We start from the raw sequence: 26,004 nt of genomic DNA, 5'->3' as shown, positions 1-26,004 counted from the left end.
ATCCCACTGGAAGTGTTCACACCACCGGACTGGGAATGGCTCCGTACATTGGCATGGGAGAGGGGAAAGGGTTGTCACTGAGGAACAGGCACGTCGCAGAGTCATTTTGCTTCTACAGTAAAAAAAGTCGTTCATGCTGACACAGTGAATCTGATCATGGTCTTTATTTACTGTTACAGTTCCTTAAGTGCGTGTTAAATATAAAGACAGTCTCCCCAGTAAAATATGGAAGATCATATATGTGGGCTCGCCCTACAGAGCACCCAGAGCCACCAGAGCTTGAGCCTTCTCCCCAGAAAAACTTCTCCTTGCCTCAGGCCAGAACGTTACATCCAAGACTTGTACATCAGTCGGTCAAGCTCTCATCGTTGCCTGTCTGTCTTAAAGTCCTATCAGGGGCTGATGTAAACTGTTAAAGCCGAGTCCGATTGTACCACCTCCTGCCAAAAGTAGTAGGGAAATATGCTGTCTCAGGACTCTCAAGGTCAAGGACAGAGGCCTATCTGCGCTGCAGAAACTATATACGTTACAGTACAATTAAGAAGTTGATATACCATCTCTCATGGGTGCCTGCTGTCCATTACTAATGGAAAGAAATAGAGGTAATGTCACCACACAGGAGTCATCAATCGCCTTTTTAAGATATGTTTGATGGCAAAGTTTTCAAGGGCAGCACAACCCGTCAAATTGCAGCCTAACTTCTCTACATACGGTTCAGAAATTGGTACTTTAATACAGAGAAAGTATAAGCAGCTTCAGCCATGCTGTGACTATTCTAAGTTATGCTTTTATGTTGCTGTGAAACTATTGCTATTATTTCCAGATGGTTATTTAGTTGTTTTCATTTCTGGCACCTAGAACAGTCTGTGTTTTTGCCAGGGTTTGCAAACATTTCTCAAACTTTCTTTAATCTTCCTGACGCTGGGTTTAGTAAGGAGGCAAAAGTATTGTATTTCCCACGGAATGGAAAGGGCAGACCAAAACCACACACCTGTCCAGAATGATAGACTGAGTTAGTTAATAGTGGAGACAAAATTAGAAATAGGGAGAAAACTGGAAATGCCAGTACTGTACTAAATGTTCTTCACGGGGAAGTGTCATCTTCACAAATGGCATTGCAGGGAATCACAGTCAGGACTGACCGAGGCTGTGTGTTCCTGGGTGCCAGGCGTGGGGCCTGCCCAAAGCACACTCAACCCAGTGCAAAGTCTCCCAGTGATGGGTGTGAAATGAAATTAATTGGGGTGGGAATGCATAAAGAGAATAGGAAAGTGGAAGAGTAAGAGACAGGGCTCAAAGGAAATGTAGCCAACAAGTACCAGATGTGACTTGTCTTCCGCTGTTTTAACCAGCTGATATTATACCATCCCGGTTTTCATACCCAATTGCCTGTGGAAGGAAAAGGCTGTGGAGGGCACCTAGGAAAAAGTAGGCTTTTTCTCTTTTTACCAAATAAAACACCACCAGCAACAAAAGCCAAAACAGATTTTAATTAGACAGAGGACCTCTATAAGAGGACCTTAAAAGCATGCACAGTTTGAAGCCTTTGCATCTGCATATATAAATGCTGACATACATTGTTGCTTGTGTAATAAAATGAGGGCATGTCCCTCACAAGTGCTTGGACTAAATCAGCTAAAAGACCCTGACAGAAACTGAGCTCTGGATCCGCAGCAGCTCAGCAAGAGTTGCTGACTTTACAGAGTACCTCCAGGAGGAAGAAGAGTTTTATCCTCTACTTTCAGAGAAGGCTCTTAGCATGTCTTGCAAACCGTATTTGACATTCACCCTACCCTACAAGAAAAGAGCAGCTTCTGACACTGTTTCCTACCAGCTTCCACTCTTTTTCCTCCCTGTTTAGCTGGAAGGAGCATGGACGTGTCAGCAGAGCGCAGGCCATTAGCTAACAGGGGCAGCCAGGGAGGTAAGTTAAGATTACTGAGGCACTCTTTGCCCCCAAAAACCTTTTTGCAGTATGGTTTATGGCAGGGGAGCTCAGAGGGAGCAGGTTTTTCACCAAGCTATCATAGCAATCTCTTTCTCTAAGCATTAATACAATCTGCACCTGTGCGCTCTCTGCGTAGCTTTTAGGCACCTCTGGCCAAGAACAAAGCTGCTCCCCAGGGTCAAGCCCAGCCTCTGTGAAAACGCTCAGCCTGCTCCTCCGGCGTGGGGCCACCCAGAGCAGCACGATGCTGCGAGCAGTTTGCTGGTGATCACCCAGCACACGGGCCTGGCACCTCTCCACTGCACCGCGGTACGCAGTGTGGACTTACGTCCCTCAGGCTTTCCAAATAATGAAGGTAGCTGCAGTCTCAGATCCTCCTGCGGGAGCTGCCAACATGGAAAAGGGTTTTTTGAGAAGTGGAAAATCTCAGGGAAATGTCTTATGTGGAAAGTTAATAGGTAGATACTCTCGAAGCAACTTGGAGAAACGGTCATGCACATTTCATTTTAATAAGTGGAAAATATGTGGTCAGACTGCCAGATCTGTCAGCCTCTTTTGTGCATTAAGCAGCTATATAGAAATGACGAAATTGTGTGGGGTTTCTGTCCCAAAGATAAGGGGCCCACCTCTGGTTAAGCTGTGTTGTTTGCAGCCTTAATCAATTTTTAATTGGCTTTTTTAACTGTGCAATTACAAGCACATTCCTAGCACCTTTCTAAGCCAGAATGGGGTCTCTGGGCCAAAGGCTCAGCTTCATAAGCGCTCACTCCTGTGCATAACTTCACTGGCAGGAGAAGCCCTGTTAATAATTCATGAGTAGTGCTTGCAGATTGAGGCCCTCAAGCACTTTTACTGTTGTTGTAAAAAAGGAAAAAAGGGTTTGCTCTGTAAAGGTGTGACATTTATATTAAAAAAACCCAACAAAACTTTGAAAAGACTTTGTTGGCTTGTTCATAAGAGCACAATGGAGCTAACTTGATCATCTGCTCTAAAGTTCAGAGAGCTCATGTGTGGGCTTTTGAAACTCAGGAATAAAGCCAACTTGGCCCAAACAATGTCTCATTTGTCTTGACCATTTAGACTGCTGACTTCCTTTAGCTGCCTGTTAGATTTCACATCTTCATATGCGTGCAATGTGCATTCGCTAGTTTAGCTTCCTTCTATGGCTGGATCAGATTGGCATGTTGGAGTGTGAAGGTGAATTTCATTTCCTTGCAGTCTTGTAGTTGAAATATGATGGCAGAGAGACATTATTCCTTTGAATGCATTTCTCTGACAACCTGCTTCGTATTTCTGAGCAGATCCTTTGAGGAAAAATCTACTTTCTTTCCCCACCTTTCTCCCCCAACTCTCTTCTAGCATCTTTCTCTTCATCTATCTGCTTTATCCAATTTTTTTCCCTCCATCAGATGAATAAGTCAGGTGCATACGGCAGTGAAAAAACACTTTTAATCAATTAACAGAAGTCCCCTGCTGACAGCAGTGCAATCACTCTGCTAGTATGATAAAGATGCTCATCAGAGGCAATTATGAAGAGATTAATTCCTTTAGGAATTGACTTTAGCTTTCCTGACAATAGCGCTGGGAGTAGTTTTGCTTAGAAAGGTATTCTCCCAGAGTAGACATTTATCAACGTTTGGTTTCCCAGCAGTTGCTTGTTCTTCGTTAAAAGTTCCACTTCCCTGATTCTTCATCTGTTCCCCTGTGAAAAGGGGATTTGATAGCATAAATCAGAAATATAAATCTGGGATACCACATGTCAGACAAACTCACCCAGGAGCCAGGTGAGGGGGGACATGCTTTTATTCTTTGGCCTATGTAGAGCCAGGTTGTGGAAACTAATAAAACAGATGACACGTTCACGCAGATTGCTCCAGCCAAGAAAATCTGATAACCCTGCATTGTAAAAATGGAAATAGAAGAGCAGCTCCCCACACCCACCAGTGCCCTTTAGAGGCAATGACCTGGAGCTAAAATGGTGTGGCTGTTCCCACTCCCTCCTCTGCCTGACCTCCTGGCTCTCTATTCACCAACTCATTCCCTCTGCTTCTCAGATGGCAGCTCCTCTCTCTTCCCCACTGCTCCCCTCTGTGTCGCGGGGAGCAGATACTCCGTGCTGCCCCTGCCATCTGGAGCAGCATCCCTATTGCTCTGTGTGCCTAATTGAATTTGAAGGGAAGCAGGGAGTCAGTCTCAGGAAGACACATTTCCTGACCCTGCCTTACAACTCCTCCAAACGCAGCGTCTGCTGGGAGAATGAAACACCTCCTGAAGCTCTGCTCCTTTTTGCATCCACCAGTTCAACACTTGCCTGCTGTTTAACCTGTGGCCCACCATGTCTTGAAATGATGCCTTTCTCCTATGGCTGACTTGCACTGTAGCTTCTTTCTAGGGTAGCCCCTTCTGTGACCAGAACAGCCCACCCTTGCCCCAGTGCCAATCCTGTGCCTTCAGGGCAATGAAATTTGGTTTTTTCCTATGTGGCAGGGTCAAACACAGCCCCCAGCTCCCCCTCTCACTCTCTGAGTTGTGTGTGACACAACAGCCAGAAAAATGAGTTCCCGACAGCCTGGGGGAGAAACAGCACCCAAACATGAACAGCCTTCTGCATGAAGGGTTCACAGGGCAGGGAATGTCAAAACCTGATGGTTTTGCTTCTTATTGCACGGGGTAGGCTGTGGTGATGGATAACCTGTTTCATGGCTAGTGAAATACAGCAACAAGCAATTTCTAATCATCGCTCAAGGAAAGTATGAAAAAATGTAAATTGGCATGCAATCCAGATGCACTTGGAGATGTCAAGGCTCTGGCAACATCACAACACTAGGTAACCTATACTTAGTTATCAGCCTTAATATTAGACAGACATAAATTAGAATCAAGCCAGACCCAAGCCAAGAACAATACCACGTAGGGAAAGAATAAGGCATTAAATGAAGTTCGCAGAAGCTCACAGATAGAGAAGGCAAGCTCGAGGACTTCCGATGATTGCTTCTCTTTGACAACCTGTTCTTCAGACATTTGGAGAAACTTCAGCCTGAAACGGGAATTACCAGGACCCCCAAAAGAGTCCTGGACATGGGAGCAAGAAGCCAGGGAGCAGCACTGCACAGCATGAAAGATGGCTTGAAGGCCATACAGTGAGCCACCTGCAGCTGGCCAGGCCACCACAGTCATCTTATACTTGACGATTGAAGCAATTTGTGGGACAATTGGAAGCTGAGAGCAATAGGTTACTGTAAATTTTGAGGCCTCTCCAAAGCAGTTGAGGAGTACAAGTGTCTTGAGATACATGGATGTAAAGGGCCATGCTGCTGGCCATGTGTCCCAGCAAGAGCCGAGGGGCTGCCAGCGAGCGGCACTGGCAGTGGGGGCCATCACTTACGGGACAGGCTTCTCAGACCACTCTGTGCCGAAGCAGTGCTACTCTGAGCAGCTTCCTGGAAAGCTGTGCGCTGGTAGAGAGTGCTAACAAGGTGACAAAATTTCATTTTATGCTGAAATCTACAGACAAGACTCAGTGAGAAATGGCCACTGGCCAAGTGATAAAATAAATGAGGCCAGCGTCAGGAATAAATCTGAAAAGCTTGACACCAGCAGAGCTAATCTAACATCAGAAACAGCATTTTAACACAGACCAAGTCTGACATGTAAGTAGCTGTGTCAGCAAAGGGAGAATACTGAATTAGTCCCATGTGAGCTTGTGGCTGCGCTTTCTTTGCACACATTTGCCTCTGATTCAGTGCAAACCCAGTCCCAGTAAGCATCATGTAAAGGGTGGAATTTCCCAAAATCCTCTGTGGTCCTGTTTATGCAGTGCCATCACCGCTTTACCTGTCATAGGCTCTCCAGAGGCCTGTCCATGAGCCCAGGAACTTGCCCATGGTGACTAGGAGTCACTTGAATACAGCAAAGGCACAGAAAGGGCAGCATCTCTTACCCCTGCCCCAGATATCTCATGTAATCCTCCAGAATGAATGTGCCTTGGAGCTGTATTAGTTTTCCCTAATTCCCCCCTGTGCTGCAGAAGCTTCATGGGTGATTTGGTGGAGTCTTTCCTTCAGGATAGAGATGAAGCCACATGGTTCTGAAGTCAGGACAGAGTTACAGTTTCTACCCAGACCATGCCAGGACTCTAATGGATAACCTGCGATCTGCAGAATGTGGGGGCCAAACATCTGCCACAGGAAAGAGTGAGCACAAGGAAAATGAACTGAGAGTATTGCAAAGGAATTGCCTCTTCCACCCAAGGGCTGAGCAGTGCTCAGTCACTGCTGTTAGAAACTGCTTGGAAGCGTAGATGTTAATGTTGTGCCAGATCTGGTGTGGAAGCAGAGAGATTCATTCTATTTCATTATGAAATGATACCAAGCACCATAAAGTGTCAGCTTTCAAGTTCATAATTTATAAATTAAGTGTAAATAGCCCATATTCTGAGCTCCTCTCCAGCCACTTATTTATCCTTCCCCTGTGAAAAATTAATGAGTCCATAAAATAGCTTGTAAATTCAGAGCAGTCATGTTTTTTTTTTAAAAATCAACAGTGCAATTTTCCTAGAGACTCTGAAGCATTAGCTGGCTGCAGCCACTGCTTTAATCACTGGTCTTAGGTGTGCTACTATGCTACAGTAAATGTTTTCCATCTCCTGCTAAGATTCCTGCTGCAGACCAGTGCCAGAGACAAGATAAAGCACTCTGGTTATTAGGCTGTCCTAATACAGCAATGCCTGCTTTCAGCAGCCTGGCAGACTGCTTCCTTCATGGGGTGCTTGAGGACTTAACGTCTTATCCAAGACATCAAGAGAAGAATTAGCAAGACAATTTTTATAATCAAATTTTCTAAGTAGAAAATTCACCCCAGGCAAAACTTTTGGTCTGTGGGAAGGAAAAGGAGCAGAACCAGATCAGCTAGCGCTGGAGTTCTGCTAAGAGGATTCCCTAAGGCACTCTTTCACCTTTTGTGACCTTTTGGGCTTGCCTCTGGACAAAAACCTGCATTGGTCATTTTGCAAGGCCCTCTGCAACTTAGCAAGGATCTGTATTCCTACCTATTGGGGTGCACGCATTTACCAATCCCACATAAAGATCAGAGAGGGGTAGAAGACAGCCAGAGGGGAGTAGGAGACAGGTAGGCTGAGGAACAGATGGGAACAGGCACAAGACTGGGTGTTGGAGTCATGAAGAACCACAACAGAGCGCAGAGAACGGGCAATAGGCTGGTCCGGAGGTACCCACATGGGTACAAAGGCAGCTTTCATCCAGCTGAAGACATGCCCCCACCTACCTCCATTCTCTTCTACCATCTCTGGGGACTTTGCTTAACACCCAAATAAATGCCCATTAAGCCTATTCAAACCCAAAGATGTTTCTACACAAGCGCTCTGTATCAAAATGCATTGCTGCTTGAGGGTCTGTACTCAGCCAGGGTTGCGGGAAGAGGAGACAGTATTTTATGGCTGCTACGGCATCGCAGCAGGAGATGTTCTGTATCACAAGGGCGGATGATATCAAGACATGCAGGATGAGATGGCTGTAAGATAAGCTCCATGATTTTCTGTTCACTTTTATACTTATGCTTAACATTTAGAGGGATTTTCTCAATAAAGAATTTTGGCTAAAATGTTGTTTCACAGAAATAAACTCTTATTGTTAAGCTCTCTCATGAAATATCCAGCTCTCTTTAATTGAACAGGAAAAAACCCACAGTAAACAAGGCAGAGTAAACAAAGCACGGAGATTACTCTTCCCCTTCTGTATACATATGTATGAGCATGTTCTGTACTCCTTCTTCTATACACTCTAACTCCGACTATCACTAACAGTAGGTTGCCGTGACGATTTATGACAAAGTGGCAGATTTTATTAGATGTAATGTTAACTTATTCATTAAATTCCTACAATCAAACATTAAAATGGATACTATTCCTCTGGGGACAAGATGGAGAGATGAACATAATAACTTTATCTCTGTTGCGTGTAAAATATTTGTAATTGAGCAGAAAGCCTGATCCCAAATGCTTAAAAATATAAGGCCGAGGCAGCAAATGTGATTGGATTTCTTATAATGTAATCATTTTGCTCCATATGTGGCCCCCAATCTGTTTAGGATTGTTAAAATTCCTGGGTATTGTAGTGCCTTCCCCAGAGAACACTGGGAAGAGCTACGGGCAGCCTGGACCAGATGGGATGCCAATGACTCCAGCCAGCAAAGGCAGAAAAGAGGACAGTGGTTAACTCCTTCTCTGCCAGCCACCACAGAGGAGGTCCAGACAGGAAAATTAATGCAGGCTGCTTTCCAGTACTGTAAAAGGCAGTTTAAAGCTCCTGGGAGCAAACTGCTGCAGCCTGTGGGGACAAACAAAGCAAGGACCGATAATCACATCCTTCTGAAAAATTGTTCAGTTGCTGTAGGTGGAAACTTCGGTTGATTGCAAATTCCCCATGGTACGTGAAGGAAGGAGGGCTCCCAGGACCCCCAAGAGGAAAGTGAAATGCTGTAAATGAAGCCAGCACCAGCAAGATGGAAGGCCTCTTGGTCAGATCGAAGGTGTTTTTAAAAAGCTTACAGAGTAGCGCTGGATCAGAAAGCCTCCCTCCAGAGGAGTGAAATTCAGCAGGCCCGTGCTTAATTTAAGAGCAAGTCTGGCTGCTCAGCACAACCTGCCCCTCTCTAACTTGTTGCTGAAAGGAGTAAATGGGCACTTGAGAACCTCTACCACAGGAAACACTTGGATGCTCCTTGTCCACCAGAGTGGATTAGTTCTATTTATATGAGTTTAATCCTTTAGCATATAAAACAAGCGACATTGTAGCTAAAAACAAAATACAGGATTACCCTATTAAAATGGTGCCCTGATTATGGACAATGCCACTTCTTTCCTTCCTGTGACTTTCTTAACTGAGATAAACCAGCAGCTTTTAGCTAAGCTGAAAACCTCACCTTAATATTCCATACCTGCCCAAACTGTTATGCTGCTTTGATGGCTTGAAGGGAATTTTGTAGGTGTTTTCTAAGGCATTATTTAACAGGACTTAACCTGAAATCCTGAAAGCCTATGGGTATGGTAAAAGGAAAAGGAAATGAAAATAGCAGCTCAGGACCTTCAATATGATTTCCTCTTTAATTCATAAAGAAGCTGTTAGTGCAATACTGACTCCTGGCTGAAGACTTGAAGATTTTTCTGTTGCACTGAATTTACTCTTGTGGAGGAGCAAATTCTATCATAAAAATAAGGAATTTTCCCATTAAGTTGAATATAGTAACTTCAGAAGCAATCTCTCACATCCCATGAGATCAGACCTTTGGACAGGAAATCTCCCCTACATCACATCTATTATTTCTCAACAGACTCCTCTAGTTACAATCATTCTCAAAAATATGGAATATGAAAATAGTGAGGGGTAATCACGTGTCCATAATCTTTAGATTGTTGCTCACTAAAAGACCCTCCAAGGCTATCTTTAGTTTCAACAGCATCAGAAACAGATCATTTTCAAGTGTAAAGGTGCCAGCATCTTATCCTGGAGAGGGACTGCTAAGCAAAAATCACATGTGTAATTTTAGTAGATACAGCAATTATTAATATATAATTCCCTGGAGAATTTCTCAACATAGACATGCCACTGGCTTTTTATCCTGCAAAACCAATACGTACTGCCAGGACTACCCACCAGCTTCCAAAATGACTTATTCCTATACTCTCACCTGGGTACTTGCTGCAGGAAAATTCCAAGTCTGCTTTTGACTTATGAGCAATTCCCTGTCTCTCCTGCTCATTAATGCCTCTGAATAGGAACAGACTAGGGCTTTTCTTATCAGACAGTGCTTTGAGTGCTTCTGCATTGCCAGGATTTGACAAAACCTGGAAGAAATAGAAGCAGCTGCCCCACTACGGTACCCTCAACAGGTTTTAAGTGCCAGACTTTTGCTTAGGTCCATCTTTCACAGCTTCAAAGAAAAGTGTGATTCTTTCTGGAGCCCAGCTGTGTGTCTAAGAAGATATTTTTTGAGCAATAATACTAACCAGAAGTATGTTAACTTCTCAAGGACTTACTAGGTCCAGTAGCTGTCAAGCCATGATTCCAACAATTCCTCCTCTTGGGAGGGGATTTTTACAGAAATTTGCACCCCCCTTTCCTCAGATATAAGGACAAGTCAGAAGTTGGATTCTTTTGCCAAGACAATTAGATTGTAACTTGCAGCCATGGAAAATGCAAAATGTATTTGAATGCTATAATTCCCCCTGCAGATCTGATATGGAAGGCATTAGAAAATGTCAGACATGCATAGCTACTTCCACTCAGGGCTATGAACATAGTTTATAAATGCTAATTAGTTAAGAAGGTATTTTGCAGGCAAACAGGGAGATGGGAGCCACAGACTAACAATTTCAACTCAGTTGTTCATACGATACGTTTGTGTAAAAAACAGAAATGGAGAATATCACTTGTCTCATAACTGAAAGATTAGATTTCCATTTCCCTTGCATTTTTAATGTGCTTACAGAGTTTCATGAAACAGAACCCCCTGGGCAGGGCTGGGGGCACACGTAAGTGGTCTGTGCTTGGGTAATGCCCTGGGTTACAGCCAGGGCCTGATCCAGCTGGGCGGCAGATGGGAAGACCGTGCAGTCCTGTTACCACTCTCCCATGCATCACACTACTGGGGGGGACTACAGCTCTCTTGGCCCTTCACACGGATACCATTTCCTGACGAAGGTGACCTGACCACCTCAAAGGCAGGTTGCCAGGGCAGGGGAATTGCTTATCAGAAATACATGCGGTTAATTTTTTTGCAAGTACAAAGCAGTGCTGCATGGTTATCAGAGGCATGCTGCATGGAGCGGGCTTGGGCATGCTGCGCAGCTCTCCAAGCATCCTTTGGAAGGGGATGCTGTGAAAGAGCAACCAAATGCTGCAGGCAGGGAGTGCTGTGGGACAGTGTGCCCTTAATAGCTCTGTCAGGACTGTGGGACACTCCTCTGGCTTGCAGGATCTTGCACCCGAATACAGAACAGAAATTGGGACTGCAGTTCCTGGAGATATGTATCTGAAGCATCTTTGAGAGCTTCAAGCAAGATCCCTGAAGGTCTGACTCTGTGCTCCAATTTCAACAGAGCTGCTTTGTTTTTAGCATTACAGATCTTTTAGCAGAGCTACTACATAACAGAGTAGAAATCAAGTCTCTGTTGTCAAAGGTGGTCATCTCTTACATTTGTGAAAGGTGTTGATGGCCAGCAGGGTTGGGACAGAAGTAGGATCTCTTGAACAGCCCTCCTGAAGTCACTGACTCAGCTCTGAGGTGCAGCAGACCCTGCTCATAACAGACTACATTTTTCTAGCGAGAAGTCTGTTGTATCAATTTTATGCCAAATCAAGGGTTTGATTTATCCCTGTTGTAACTCGACTGAGTTCAGTCAAGCCATACAAGTCATGAATGTAGCTCTTAATTTTCTCCATAGAGAATACTGTTTTTCCCTTTGATACTGCTTCAGTGAACCTCTAAATCTACAAACATGCATCCTGCTCCAGCAAAGCATGTGAGCTTACACGTGGGAAGCATGCGAGAAATCATTGTGAGAGAAACTGGACTACTTCCATACTTACACCATCTTGTCAGCCTCTTTCACCTGACATCCTTGCTCACATTATTCAGTGGGAGACACAGTACTCCTTCAAGCATTTGGCTTAACACAGCTGAAATGACGGCTCATGGGAAGACTCCCACTGACTTCTCTGGAAGCTGAATTGTGCCCTGGGTAATGGCTTGTCTTGATGGCAGTGGGGAGCTTCGGGGAGATTTAAACAGTGAGTCCATCCCTTCTATAACAAACATGTCTACTGTATCTGTATTGACTAGGGATTTTACCAGACAGGAGTGATGTCTGCTCCTGAGCCCTGCCTGAAGATCTTCCTACTTAACAACACTAGTTACTTCCTTACAATTCTCCCTGCTTACTTCCACCCATGAGTTCCTCCAAATCTCAGCAAAACCACACTGTAGTCCCTACACTTATATTATGGCCAATACCTTTTCTCTCATGGCCTGTTTTCAGTGCACATTTTTTAATGCACCTCATCTGAACTACGTTTTCCTCTTCCAGGCCTGCTCTGGGAACTTACAGGACTTTGCAGCACCTTTTTCTCATGCTTCTCTTTCATTGGGGGAATGGTTTGCTTCTGGCTGGGTGCTCGTATTTTCATTATTTCCCATGTGTGTTACCCAGACATTACCTGTTCTGGATTTCACACCAGAATGACAATTTGTCTGAAAGATCCTATTTGCCATCTACCCTACTTTTGCTAGTTGTCTAGCATATACCTTGCTTTGTCCTTTCCTAGCTCAACAGTGCCAATACTCTGATCATACACTGCCTGTATCAAGGTTCCCACACACTATTCTCTTTTTAAAAGCTCAGCAAATTTTTTCTGCAAATAAATTTTTAGCAAACCTTTGATGAACATCATAATTATTTCTGCCATCTTCTGCAATGAGAGTAAATACACTGTAAATATTTCTTTCCATTACATCAGTTGATAAGCAAATTTACGTTTTCATAGGGATCTGCTATGCAGAATCTGTTGAAGTCTCTTTCTATTTCTCCCTCACCTGCCCCTCTTCTTAGCAAACTTTTAGTCTTGGGAAGGCTTAAGTAATATATCTCCAAATCCAGGGGGACCATGGCAAAAGGTTACTGCGAGTCACTCGCTTCAGACATGGAACAAGAGACTTTATTTTAAAATAAATAAAGAAAAGGCCTCGCCTCAAACACGGAACAAGAGACTTCATTTTAAAATAAATAAATAAAAGGCCTAGCCTCCCTGCTATACTCTGCCTTTGCTCCCTGCAAAGTGCCTGCCTAGAAGCTCATGTGGGTTTCTGGGACTTGCATTTCTGAGCAGACTTGAAGAAGCTGAGTACACCACCCCCCCCCAGGGACAACCCCAGGGACAACCTCAGGGCCCCTTTCCTGCCATCTCAGGCCAAGAGGCCAAGAAGTACAAGCAGCACACGAATCCTGGCCATACCCAGCCTTTGCTCAGCAGGAGCAGGCCTTTTCAGGACCATGGCTTTGCTACAACTGCTTTGTAGCCCTGACTGCAGAAGCAATTGTTTGCACTTGCTGTGAGCCGTTTCCCATGCACCCTTTTCCTGCCTTCTCCCTCAGCCACAATACTCTCACACCAGAAGTACTCCCCCAACCCATACGCTTTTGGAGTTTCTTTCTTACACAGCCTCTGCAAGCCAAGAAATCTGCTCGGCTCTATTCAGTAGATTCCTGACAGTCTTCAAAGGATTGCTAATTCCAGTCTGCTTAAAAAATGCAGAGCATTCCCTCCCTTACGGCTTTTCTGCGTTCCCTTCTGTGAGCCAGTCAGCACCTGTTGGGCCATAAAAAACACACCAGAAAGATGGTACACCTGAAATTATCTGAAACTCCTGCAGTGCTGTGGGCAAGGAGATCGCGTGCTCCATGGAAGGGCCGCGAAGCTGCTAACGCAAAACTAGCTTTTCAGAGAAGATTCGTGCACCCCTGGCTGGCTTATATTAAGGGCTAACAAGGGTTAACAGTGTTTGTTCTCTCCATCTCACCCCCTCCTCCTCCTCTCTGTGCATTTCTGTCAAAGACCTGCTCTCCGGCCAGCCACCGCTGGGATTAGACTGCTCTAACAGTCTGGCTGACACTCTGTGCAGGAATAAAGTCCTGCTGTCTGGAGGCAGCACACACAAATGTGCTTCGCAGCCCTCCAGAAGGAACTCTAGAACTGAAGGAGCAACAATCGGGACTTTGAAGATTTCAAAATTATGCAAGTTTAAAATAACGTTTGAAAACACCCAATTTAAGAAAATACCAAAACTCTCTGGCTTTTTTCTCTTCTTGAAAGACTGCAAGCATTTTAGTTACTATGTCTGTTCAGGAGCCATATGGAAAAATCAGTTCTGTCCTGTTAAACTGGTTGCACAGTTTTGGTTTTCATCTGTCTACAGAGATCTGAAAGTCTATGTTGTTTTATTTTATGCTTTTTCGGCAAAGAAAGCGAGCGGTCTGGGGATCATTTGGCCAGGAACACAATAGGTAAGCAGTGTATTTCTTGTGTAACATATTTCCAAGAGTCTGAGAGTATACTGTTTGTGTAATTGAGTGAAATCAGCCTTTAGGATGATGTTCTCTTTGGGATAAGCTGATTATAGGTTGGTTGGTTGGTTGCTTGGTTTGTTTGTTTTCCTGGACAAGAAAAGCTGAGCTGCCGTGGTATCAGTGTGGTTTGCAAGATCCTGTCATGTAAGCAGCAGAAAGAATTTTTTTTTTTTAATCCTCTCCGAAGCACAGAGCAACTCAGATTCCACTGTCAAAGGTAAAACAAAATATTTGGGGTTATGTGTTGAATCTGTAAGCTATAGTTAGACTACAAGAATAACAAAGCGGTAAAGAAGTGACTCAGAGTCATAAGGAAAGCTCTGTTATAAGAACATTAAAAGTAGAATTGATCTAATAATCTTCACTATTCTTTCAACTTGTTCACATCGTTTTTTAATCTTGCATTCAGCTAGGTGTTAAAAATATTACAAAGAGGAAGAGAACATCCTAACTTTATTAGGATGCTAAGTAGGACATTCATATGACATTCAGTGATAATTTCAATAATAATCTCACCAATAGTAAAGATGTGTGTTATTTTGGGAATCGCAGGTGAAAACAAATTTTGTACATAAAAATCTACAGATGTATTCAATACTATGTTTAAATATGCATGTTTGAAATGGATTTATAAAGGAACTGGTCCTTTTATAAAGTCACTGTAATTGTAATGGACAGCAGGTCCGCTGCACTGTAGATATTTTGACTGCCTAAGATCTTCTGCACGTTTGCAGGCACCATGAGGAAAGGGTTGAGCTCAGAAATGAGTAAAAGTTAAAGGATGGAGCCTTTGTCTTTTATGTTCTCTTCTATCATTAGCGAATAATCAGATTTAAGCAGGATCTTTATTCCTTGCTGCTTGTAAGATGCAATAAGCTACTTTTTCCTCAAAAAAAGGGATCTTGCTCACAGAGCTCCCTCTGCTTTCCAAATCCCTGAGCTACAGCTGGCACCTGTATTAAAGGTCTATGCCCTTCTTTCTTCTCCCTTTTATGCCCTTTCCACTTTTGCACTTTCCTCTTTTTCTGAAACTGGATGTAGCAGACACAAAATTTGTAAGGATAATCTCCAACTTCACATAGTAGTGCACTGTCAAAATTTCTTGTCCTAACCGGACCCTCCTATTTGTGCAGTTCTGTGCAATGCACACAGCACAGTCTAAATAAAGTCAGCATTTTCAGAGATGACTTTTGGGACTGTTTGTATACATCTGTTTCATAGATTCAAAGCTGATAATAAAGTCTCCTGGCAAAAGGAGGGGGGCATGCATGATTTTTGAAATCTCTTATCAAAGTGAATACAATAGAGCCATTACAAGTTCCAGTGACCAGCAAATGCAGAGATGGGCTGGAAGCGATGCAGGTGTAAAAGGTATGGGCAACACAAAAATCTCAGAAATATTTATCTAGCTGCCCTACAGTAATAAACCTTTCCTCCAAATGAGATTCACAAAGAGCTAAAAGTCTTCTAAGTATCAATTCAGGGATTTTTATCCAGGATCCTCCACTTTTCATCAAAGAGTATCTTACACTAGTCTGAATAACTTACTCTGATCCTCCTCTCCACACATACCTAAAGTCACAATGGGGGAAATAAAAATTAAATGATCTGGCAGAATGGCAGAAGCAGTGTTTGGGATATAGTGACCTCCTGTGAGTTTGAAAGTGACATTGCATTACAAATAACCCAGCCTTGAAATTTAGCAAACAAACTCTATAAACTAGGAAAAATATTTTAAATTTAATTCTCCACTCATTTTTGTCAGCAGTGAAAGTTGGGGGTTTTTTTATAACTGTCTTGTGATTCTGCACCTGGGCTACATTGACTGTATTTTTCTATAATAAAAGACATCATGGCAGCTTCTGCCATTAAATCTTGCAGAGAGATCTTCTGAGAAATATTTTTCTGTGAACTTCAAGCAATTTAGCAAAGTGGAGACTGGCACTGTTTGAGCCTGGCTTGCCGTGATTATGATAAATACCAGGAAAGGCACAGAGAAGGTCACTGACTATTTTCTCCCCTACTTCTGTCATCTCATTTTGCAGTACTGAAGATGTCCTGGTTCTGGTTTTACCTGCCTCTTCATCTCCTCATGGCAGCTTGCTTGTGTCATTCCATAAAAGCACCCACCACCAGTTCCCAACAGAGCTTCAAGACCGATCTCTTCAATTTCTACCACTCCCTGATACTTGCTGATGGTAAGGAAACTACAGTTCACCTGCTGAAGGATATACCTAAAAGGTAAGAGCAAATCAGTCACTCCTGTTCTCAGGTACTTCCCTATGACACTGGTAGCCACATGCTACCAGTACAAGCCAAGAATTGCTATGCACCTGCAGAGCTCTATCAGGGTCCACTGAATTTCCAAAGAAATACCCCATTGCTGTCAAGCTCAAGTGTCATTCTACTGCCCAGAGTCTGGAATGACCCTCTGAGATCAAGTTTAGGTTCATGTACGCATTTCAGACAGCTTTCTGGGGTGTTCAAAGGAGCAGCAAAGCCAATACAGAACGGGTGGGCTCCAACAGCGAACAGTTATGTCACAAACAGCCTGGCTTCAGAGACACATCAGCTGTCCCACATTCACTGTAAGATACAAGAATTTTACCTAGCAAATTAACTATCCCCAAAATCAATAGAATATCTGCACAGACTTCTTATCTTATCAGAAAAACTTCTGCCAGCGTTCTGCATGCTGGAAGTGTTTTTGTTGAATGGCACTAAAGCTTGCTAAGATCAAAAGTGCTTTGCATGTGGAAATTCCACAGATTCTTCATTTACCCAAAATATCTGCAAAGTTTTCTGCCATATCTAGATATGTATGTGATCTAGATATTTCAGCTGGCACCACATCTTGGGTAGCAAAGATTGATCTGCTTGTTTGCAAAGAGACACATTTCAAGTGGTTTTATCGGACTCCACTTTGGACAGTGACCAACACATACCGATTTTGACATACACCCAAGCAGAGTGGTCATGGAGCAGAGAATGAGCCAGATGGTTCAGTCTTGATATGCATTGTACAGAAACTGGAACACAGCACATGTTGTATAACGTGACGATGCTCACAAGAGCAAAATAGGAGCTCTCCTTGTTAAAGGCAAATGGGTATTGAAATCTCAAGAGACAAGTGAGTTTTGCTATACTCTTGTGACATAACATTAAGATTGCAATTAGGAAGCAAAATACCCTTCAGTTTAGCATGATCAGGTGAGGACCTTATGAACCCCAGAGTCATCCGAACAGGAAACCAAGAGATGACAAGTTTTGGCTTAAAGTAAAAGACTCAAGAATGTGGAACTGTTTCCAGTGAAGCTTGACTCCGGCCCAGTAGCCATATCCTGAAAGTAAGCCAGACCTCTAGGCTGACATGATCTATCCATAATGACTAGGCTTGGCTCACTAATAAACAAACAAAAAAAATCCTTGAATTGTCTTCATTTAACTGCAGAGTGAGTGACTCCAGTCCACACATTTCTGTGGCTGTATACAGTCCGTATACACCAAAACAACAGAAATAAACAGAAGTCCAAAGGAACAATACAGGAGGCTGGGCTTTTTTAAGCAGGAATCAAAACCTGAACAAGTAGGCTGATGGCATTTTGTACTGCTCACACACTGCAGCCTCTGTCATGAAGACAAGTAAGCTAGAACTGGCCTGGATGAAACTGCCATTGACATCTGATAATGTTCATGACTGGCTAAAACCATTCCATTACATTCACTTCATCTGACGCCCAGGAAGACCTAGATATGCAAGCACATATGAGGGAGGATAGGCTCCAAGAGCTTTCACTGAACTCCTCTCAGGAAATCCTGGGAAAAGGCACACCAAATTCCCCAGAGTTAGCCAATGGGTGGGTATCTAGAAGGCAGTCAGTTTAATCACATCCATCATCCAAAATAACTAGGTAAGTGCCGAGATATGATAGTCACCTGAAGTGTGTTAAAATTCAGTGGGAGAGATATTGCCTATGGTAAGCAGATAAAATTTCCAGCAAATACCTGTAGATTTAAAAAAAAAAAAAAAAAAAAAAAAGAAACACAGCACGTATTCTTCCCACAGCTGAAGATTTCAGACATTCACCATCCTCTTGTGTTGATGTGCCTCAAACGGCAACAGTCATTTCTACCTACAGTGGAGTGACCCACATCAGAAGGGCTGATTACAAGGGGGATCAGGCAGACTTGAATTTCCTGACACTTTCTCTCTGGTTTTAATCCACATTTACAGGTACTACTTTGTTATGGAGGAAGGCAGAGCCCTCGCACCTTTCACCATAACAGTGACCCCCTGTGATGTTCCCATTGAATGGAGCATACTCGTGCACAAAGCTTCAGCAAGTTTCCTTGGAAAAGCAGCACAAGGTAAGACCTTCTGTCTGCCTAAGCAGAGACAAAGAAAGCGTAAGTTACTTATAAGGAGTTGTGTTACAGGAAATTCCTCACAAGCTTAAACATCACATGGTTCCTTCTCTTGTAAACTGCCATGGGCCGAAGAGGACATCCCTGTCTCCATGGGTGAAACATGGGAGCCCCTGGGATTTTGCCATCAACTCAAGTAAATTAAGGATTACATGCAAAAAAGTCTAAACCTAAGGTTAATATTTGGGAACAACCCTGGGTCTTCAGGGCTCCACAAACACAGATCAGCTTCATAAGCTGTTTGTACTGGCCCAAACTTCCCTTTGCTGCCTCAGCTCTTTTTCTGTGGCTTAGGCCACTTGAACTGGTCATTTTGCTCCCCACAGTGATGTGGAAAAGATTTAGCTGTTTATTTTTCTAGGAATACCATCTACCATGGCAGTGGGTATTATGCTGCCTTTAGCCTAAAAGGAAATTCCATTCTTTCTCATAATTTTGAATTAATTTTTCAAACTAAAATCTGAAAGCTGCCATTAAGTTCTTACCTGTTAGGCAGGTACACTGGATTGAGGAGTTAAAATAATGTTCCTTTGAAGTGATAAATTTTCCCTTTTCATAGAAAACAATGACACAAGACTAAATCAAAGAAAACCCCTTTCATAGAAAGTATGAGTCTCCTTGAAGTAAAGTACCCAAAGAGACAGCCATTGGAAGGAGAAAGTTGTAGGGACATCAGGCACAATACAAGTCAAGCTTTTGCAAGCTGTGGTTTTATAATTATAGCCTTTTTGAAAACACAGTTCTACAACTGCACTGCTAAAATAAAAGCTACTCAAATTTTATTTTAATAAATTACCAGTAGCAAAAAGTATTTAGTTATAATTATTATTTTCAGGAAGAAAATACAATGTTCCCTGACATATGAATAAAACCTATGTGATGTGCTTTACTTTACATCTGTTAAAACAAAAGCTACAAGTCTGCTTTTTGCCTGCAGGTGATCATGATACACAAGAGGTCTCAAAACCTCAGAAGGCTCCAAGCATGGTGTCCACCATTTTTAACTATAAGGGAAATTCTGTGGAGACTTACATGGGCATGTCTTCTCATTCTGCCCTTTACATGCTGGAGTTCTTATCCACTGAGCGAGACACACACATTACTGTATACTTAACAACTGACACAACATCTGGGCACCTCTATCCAGAACTTCCAATGGATCCACGCATAGATGTTATTGGCATTGGGCATACAACAGTGACTCTGACCTGGAAACACAGTCCCTCTGTCTTGCAACATAGAGAAAACATCCAGTACTGTCTTCTAGTTAATGAAAAGCACAACTATAAGAGCTTATGTGCTGCTGAGACAGCAATCAGATCCTCTGGAATGAAACTGCCGCCTACATTAGCTTTGTCTCTCTCTCCGTACCTTCTTGAACCGCAGCAGGTGATGATATTGTCCAACAGTGAATTGAGCATCATCAACAAAGTGAGTAGTGGGGAAGTCAGGCAGATATGCATGGGTACTAAGAACACTTACACAGTGCCCAATCTCAGTCCCAGCACTCAGTATTACTTTGACGTTTTTGTTGTCAATCTCCTCACAAATGCCAGCGCTGCTTACACCGGAACATTTGCAAGAACCTTGGAAGAACCTGAGCCTAAGGTGATGGAGCTGAAAGATGGGAAAGTGATTCAGGTTGTCCTGGATGGGAAAAACCAGAAATTCTACAGTCTGCAGTACCAGGCAAGGCACAAGAAAATACAATTCACCTTTCAGTTGTGTCATGGCCAAGTACAGGTTCACATAATAAAGAATGGTAAAACAGTGGCATCGGAAAACATCTCAGGGCTGAGGTATTTCTCACTGAAGGGAAAGCTGCTGGACACATATTTGGTGCAGCTGAGATCCACAGAGGAATCTAACTCTTCTGTGAAAGTACAGGTGTCCTCCCATTTCCACAAGCCCTTATTCCCACTTCTTCCAGAGAGCTTAAAAATCAAGTCCTTCAGTAAACTGAGGACCTGCAACTCCGTCACCATTGCCTGGCTTGGAACACAAGAGGAGAGCAAGTACTGTGTGTACAAGAAAAGGATTGAAGATGATCAGGTCTGGGTGGAACTGCAGAGTGCAGACAGGTGCTCTAGACCTGAATCTCGGCACAAGTCAGAGAAAGTGCTGTGCAAGTATTTCTATGATATAAATCTCCAGCGAGCTGTCACCACAGAGACCATCAAAGGGCTGGATGCAGGGACGCTTTACTTGTTTGATGTTTATCTTTTTGGGCCATCTGGCATCCCTGTCAGATATCACAGCAAAGTTGTGAAGACCAGAAAAAAATGTTGAAGGTTTTTAAAGACATGTTTTGAAGTGAGTGAATGAAGACTATTATCAAAATCTATGCCAATCCATGCCATAGCCTGTGCAGTTTAAAAAATACTGACACACAGAAAATTTAAAGCTGTGAGATTCTACAGAGGAAACATCTTAGTTGTCTAGATTGTTACGCTTACTTTTGCATCTTCTCTCCTGTAAAAGGGTTGGGTTCCCCCCCCCAGCTGTCTTATTCAAACATCAAAAACAGACCTGTGAAACAAATCCATGCAGATGGAAATAAAATACCCACAATGGCACCCATGAGAAATAGATTGGTTACCTAAAATGCTTCTGAAATCCAATACAGAAGTGATGGGAAATGCCTCTCAAGAAGCACACACCATTATTTTAAAGTCCCAGAGAGTTTTCCACTTTGTGTAACTCCATCAGGTAACAAAGAACTGAGAGACCCCACAAGTCAAAGCTGCTCTTGAGAAACTGAACTTCCCTGCTGCTTAAACAGGGATGGAGACAAAAAGAAATTGAAAAAAGCAGCAGAACTGGTGTAAAGCTCCACACCTTGAGTAAAGCAGGCTGAAATATATCTTTCCTTGTTACCTGCATGTTTGCTTGGCTTTCATTTCTATAAAGAACCTGTGCTTGGTTAGAAAGAGACAGAATTCAGGCCAGGAACTGGCTCTGGATCCAGCTTTTCTAGGGAGTGTACAAATACACTGCTGTGCTGCTGTCCATTGAGAAAAGCAGCAAGTAAGGAATCTTGCCATGGAAAGGAGGTTTTTATCTATAGTCTCCAATATCAAGCCCATGTCTATCAACGTGTGACTCCTGAGTGTAATATACTCACTCTTTACATCTTTAACCCAGCCTATATCAATGAATGCATTGCTTTAGGAAAAATTAATTGTAGTTTTCCTATTAAATATCATGGAGGAAAAATATTTGTAGTAAAAACCCTGACAAACTTTTTTTGCTGTCTTGTTTCCTTGATTACCTTCCTTAGATGACAAGAGACAATAAAAAATTTTTAAAAAAAAAAAATTAGAAGTCTTTGTAAGAAACCCTTACTTTCAATTATCTTCAGAAAATATTTTGTATATAGGCTCTTGGCAGGTCTGGAATTTACATATAAAGAGATACAATAGATTCACTGACCCAGAGGTTGCCAGAGAAATCTTGCCTGCTGCAATTCTTTTTCCTCTACAATTACACTAAGCAAAGATATAAATGATTAATTCCATTATTGTATATTTCAGAAGTTTGCTTGCAATGCAGGGTCTTCAAGGTTCTAGCTTACTCTGAATAATTATTACCTCCAAGCATGCTTGGAGGCACTTGGCAAGGACTGAATCAGTCCTCTGTGCACACACAGAGGATTATGCATTTCCTGCTCCAAAGACTTTGTAGCATTGTGCACGCTGTTCGGTGCATGCTATACATTAGCAGGCTCATTAGCCCCAGAAGAAGGGTTCTGGCCATTGCATGGGATCAGCTGCAATATCTGGGCTTTAGCTAGGCTTCACATTCCTGCAGGCACTATTCTGGACTGAGCAGTGCCACGGCAGGAGCCATGTACTCTGTGACCTCCTCCCCACACTCTGCGGGCCTTTCGGCTAATGACAGGGGCTGGCAGTTGCACCACCTTCTTTCCAAGGCAAGCCTTCTCTTCATTTTGCTCCTGCCAAAAATAGTCTGAGCTCAAATAGCAACAGAGGTCATCTCCACTTGGAAATCTTAATGTTTTCTTCTGCCTTCCTCCTCAATTTCAGGCATTTATATTCTGGATGAACTTCACGTAGATGCCCTAAAAATGACTGTAATAACAACCATAATAATAAAGGAAGAACAGAAAGATCTGTTTAGCTGCAGATACAATATACTCTTAATCCACTGCTCTCAGCCAGACAGAGCATTAACCCTTGCTTTTGCCCTCTGTACACAAATGCCACAAAAAAGTCACTTGGAAGAGGAAGATATATTGGCACTTTGCCCGACACCAGTGCCTCTACTGAAGAATATCTTTCACAACAGAACTGGCTTTAGACTTCTCAGCGAAACCTTGGTTCAGGGCTGTAGCCAAGAGGTCTGAGGAAGGGATGGAAGGAGAATCTGGGAGAGGGCAGAAAGCAAGCTGGGCAGTCAGAGGTGATACATAAGCAAAGGCTTGGTGTAGCTCTGAGTTGACTGACAGTTGATCAGACTCTGGAGAGAAGGAAGTGCAGGTCTGGAGGTCAGCAGATATTTCAGGGAGACTTTGAGAAGAGCCAAGAGATTCTCCTCTTCACTCCACTTCTCCATGGCCATTGCCACACGCAGAGGACTGGCCGAGGCAGAGACCAGTGGGGAGCTCTGAAGACCACAGCTTACTGCTCCTGCAGCCCAGGCTCACGCAAGCAGAGCACTGATTACTGCTGCTGCTGGGAGGGCTGATGCTAGTCCCTCACTCACAGGAGGAGCTGCCACCCACACATAACATCCCTCCATCAGCAAAGGCCCCTGCACACAGGAGGGAAAGCTCGACTATAGAGAGGAACATGCCGTTCTGTCAAAACCCATTGCCTCTAATATAAGCGGAGCAGGCAAGCTGCCCTCCAGGTAGCAGCCCACTTTGCTTATGCGTGCAGCCAGCCACAGTCTATAATACAGACCCCAGGAGCAGCGGAGAATATTCCTCTCCATTGATCTTTCCGCTGTGGTTCTACCTGCGCACACCAGACTGCAAACCTGTTTTCAATTCACTCATGCCCATATCCTGCTTACGGGGCAGCCTTGGGGCACACTGGTGTTTAAGCTGGATGTTACTTTGCTGACTGCTGTCATGGAAGCGAAGTTTCAGAGGTTTATCCACAACAAAACCAAAAGGTGCTGTGTTACACCGTTGGTGCTCTTCCTATCCCTACCAACTGCTCATGTGCGCAGCTCCCCATCTTCAACACTCGGAAGCCTTTCTCTTTCAAAGCTGTTTGGCATCTTTCCATCTTCTCTCCCTCCCATTTGACTAGTACTTGCCTACTGCCATCTGATCATAAGCATTTCCCAAGCCACATTTGCCTCCTTTCTTTTCTTTATGCTTTTTGCAGTCATTCTTGCTGAATTTCTAGGGAAGCTCATTTCCTTCAGTCCAGCCTGTCCTAAGCTGTCATGAGCTCTTCCCATCTGCTCCCCATCCCCACTGAATCCAAGTCACATAGGAAGTGCAGACAGATATCTTCATGGAGAAGAGTTCAAGAGCAATGCTTTGCTTTTGTGGATCATCTAAAGTACCTCCTCAACATCATTATCAGGCCAAAGTATTTTTCCTAGGGTTCAGTGGTGCATCCCAGCTCTTGTGTGCTTCCAGCTATCGTATCTCAAGTCCTGTCACAGCTGAGATCAAAGCCTGAGGCCATGCATCTCTTTCCAGCATTTTTACAGAATTGCTCCCATTGCTAAGCCACCCCTCTACATGGAAAGTGGGGGTCAGGGGTACCAAAAACAGAAGGCAGGTAATAAGAGAAAACAGGTTTCATATCCACATCCCCTTGCCCTGTGGGCTCAGCCTCACAAATCACCACTTGCATTCTGGAAATGAGGTGCAGGTATCTGAAACAGTGACATAATAAAGCACAGGCTTTTAAGTTTGCCATTGTATGTGCCCGTAAGCCACAAACCAGTACAGCAAGGAGCTCTTCAGCATCACTTTCCAGTATTTCATACAACTGCTGTTGCTGGAAACTTTGAAACATTAACTTAAGACAGTAATAATTGCTCATTTCAGTTATACACTTTGAAAGATACTGCTACCTAAAACCAGTGTAGACATTTCTGACACTGGGTTCAAGGACTGATGACATTTGTGAGTTATTATTTAACAGACATTGAGAATCATCTATTTTGTCATTCCTTTTTCCTCCTGTATTCAATAGCCCATTTAGTCATTCCCTGTTATTTTGAGTTTCCTAGCAAATGTAAATACCTGTCAAAGTGGATCTGGTAGTCTTTTAGAACTTGTTCCCCATCTGCCCACAAATACATTCAGGGATGCATTCACAGCTTTGAGCAAATTTTTTTTATTTCATCTTTGTAACTTTGCATGTTTTTTCTGGCTACTGCCTTCCTACTCAGAAGACTTGCTTCTAGCTTAAGTAACATGTTAAAAATAGTCTTGGTATTTTGGTCCCAGGTGCTGGACTGAAATCCTGCTCACTAATTGCTTTGAAAGACACATTGTCTGTTTACATGTATACACATCACCCCTGTTTTGGGCTTCATTACTTTTAGTTGCTGGGTTTTGGTGGGTAGAGTTTATGAACCATGGACACTGCAGTTAAACATCCCAGCTACATGTAGCTTTGCACAAGGCTTAAAAATCTCATTTTGGAAGTCAAATAATATTAGCACTGACAGCAAGTCCAAACCAGTGACCCCAAAATGCCAAAGGCTTTCAGGTGCTGTAAAAGCAGCTGAAGCTTTCTGGCATTTAAAGAAAAATGGATGACTTGGCAGCTGAACACTCCTTCAGCAAAATAACAAACCCAGGCAAACCAAAATAGATGACTGCATCTTTGGGGAAGAAGGTGAACAACAGATGCATGGCTGCTCATCAGTGTTACCTATTCTGCACATGCTGAATTGAGAAACCAACAGTGTAACAAAGCGCAGACAGGTGAATGCGCTTCTCTTGCAAAACAACAGGTATTTCCTGGGCAAGTCAGTCAAGGAATATTAAGAAATAGCATTGTAAAAAGCAGCTAAATTTACTAGAAGAGGCAAGCAATAAGTATGTCGCACTCCTGCATTGCATTCTTCTGCAAAGAAACATGATGTAATTCAAGGTTGAGCCTAGAAGGTACTGGGCTAACAACCACTGCTGGCATGAGCTGCTGTCGCTCCAGCAGCCAATGCTGCCAGAAGGTTGAGCATCCCAGGCAGCACATGAAATGCCATGCTGCTGCCAGGCCTGCCAGCACGAGAGGGCAGTGTCAGGCTGTATAAGAAGCAGAAAGAGCTTACTTGATAAGGCTTATCAGGGGCAAGTATTTCAGCAAATTTAACAAGCCAAGTACCTTGCTGATAAGATTAAGGCAGAACGGATAGAAGAAAAATCCAAGGAGCTTACATTTTATTTCCTTTTAGTCTTTCAAGTGTTCCAAGTTTGGGGTTTTTGTTTGTTTGTTTAAAATTAAAGTGCATAAAAAGTGACAGCCATGGAACAAAAAGAGATAGGCACCTGCTG

General features: G+C 43.2%; 1 protein-coding gene and 1 long non-coding RNA gene across 4 annotated transcripts in view; one reads left to right on the top strand and one right to left on the bottom strand.

The window, feature by feature from the left end:
• Positions 1-410: 410 nt before the first annotated feature.
• Positions 411-26,004, bottom strand: part of LOC138687694 (uncharacterized) — a 46,548-nt gene continuing 20,954 nt past the window's right edge. For both annotated transcript variants that reach the window (XR_011326808.1, XR_011326809.1), the window contains one exon: positions 411-2,334. This is a non-coding gene — a long non-coding RNA (uncharacterized lncRNA). The remainder of the gene's footprint in view (positions 2,335-26,004) is intronic.
• Positions 13,582-21,754, top strand: LOC104310478 (protein NDNF). 2 transcript variants are annotated; one of them, XM_009930465.2, is made up of 4 exons: positions 13,582-14,024; positions 16,133-16,328; positions 18,322-18,455; positions 19,450-21,754. In XM_009930465.2, the coding sequence occupies exons 2-4, from the start codon at positions 16,141-16,143 to the stop codon at positions 20,799-20,801; spliced, it is 1,674 nt and encodes a 557-aa protein (XP_009928767.1). In that variant the 5' UTR covers positions 13,582-14,024; positions 16,133-16,140; the 3' UTR covers positions 20,802-21,754. The 2 variants fall into 2 exon arrangements, with proteins under 2 accessions (XP_009928767.1, XP_069652151.1); XM_069796050.1 differs by lacking the exon at positions 13,582-14,024 and adding an exon at positions 14,177-14,304.

Source organism: Haliaeetus albicilla, chromosome 11 (genome assembly GCF_947461875.1).
Source record: "Haliaeetus albicilla chromosome 11, bHalAlb1.1, whole genome shotgun sequence".
Lineage (NCBI taxonomy): Eukaryota > Metazoa > Chordata > Aves > Accipitriformes > Accipitridae > Haliaeetus > Haliaeetus albicilla.
The sequence above is the reverse complement of the archived record's forward strand: the minus strand, read 5'-3'. Positions and strand labels throughout refer to the sequence as shown.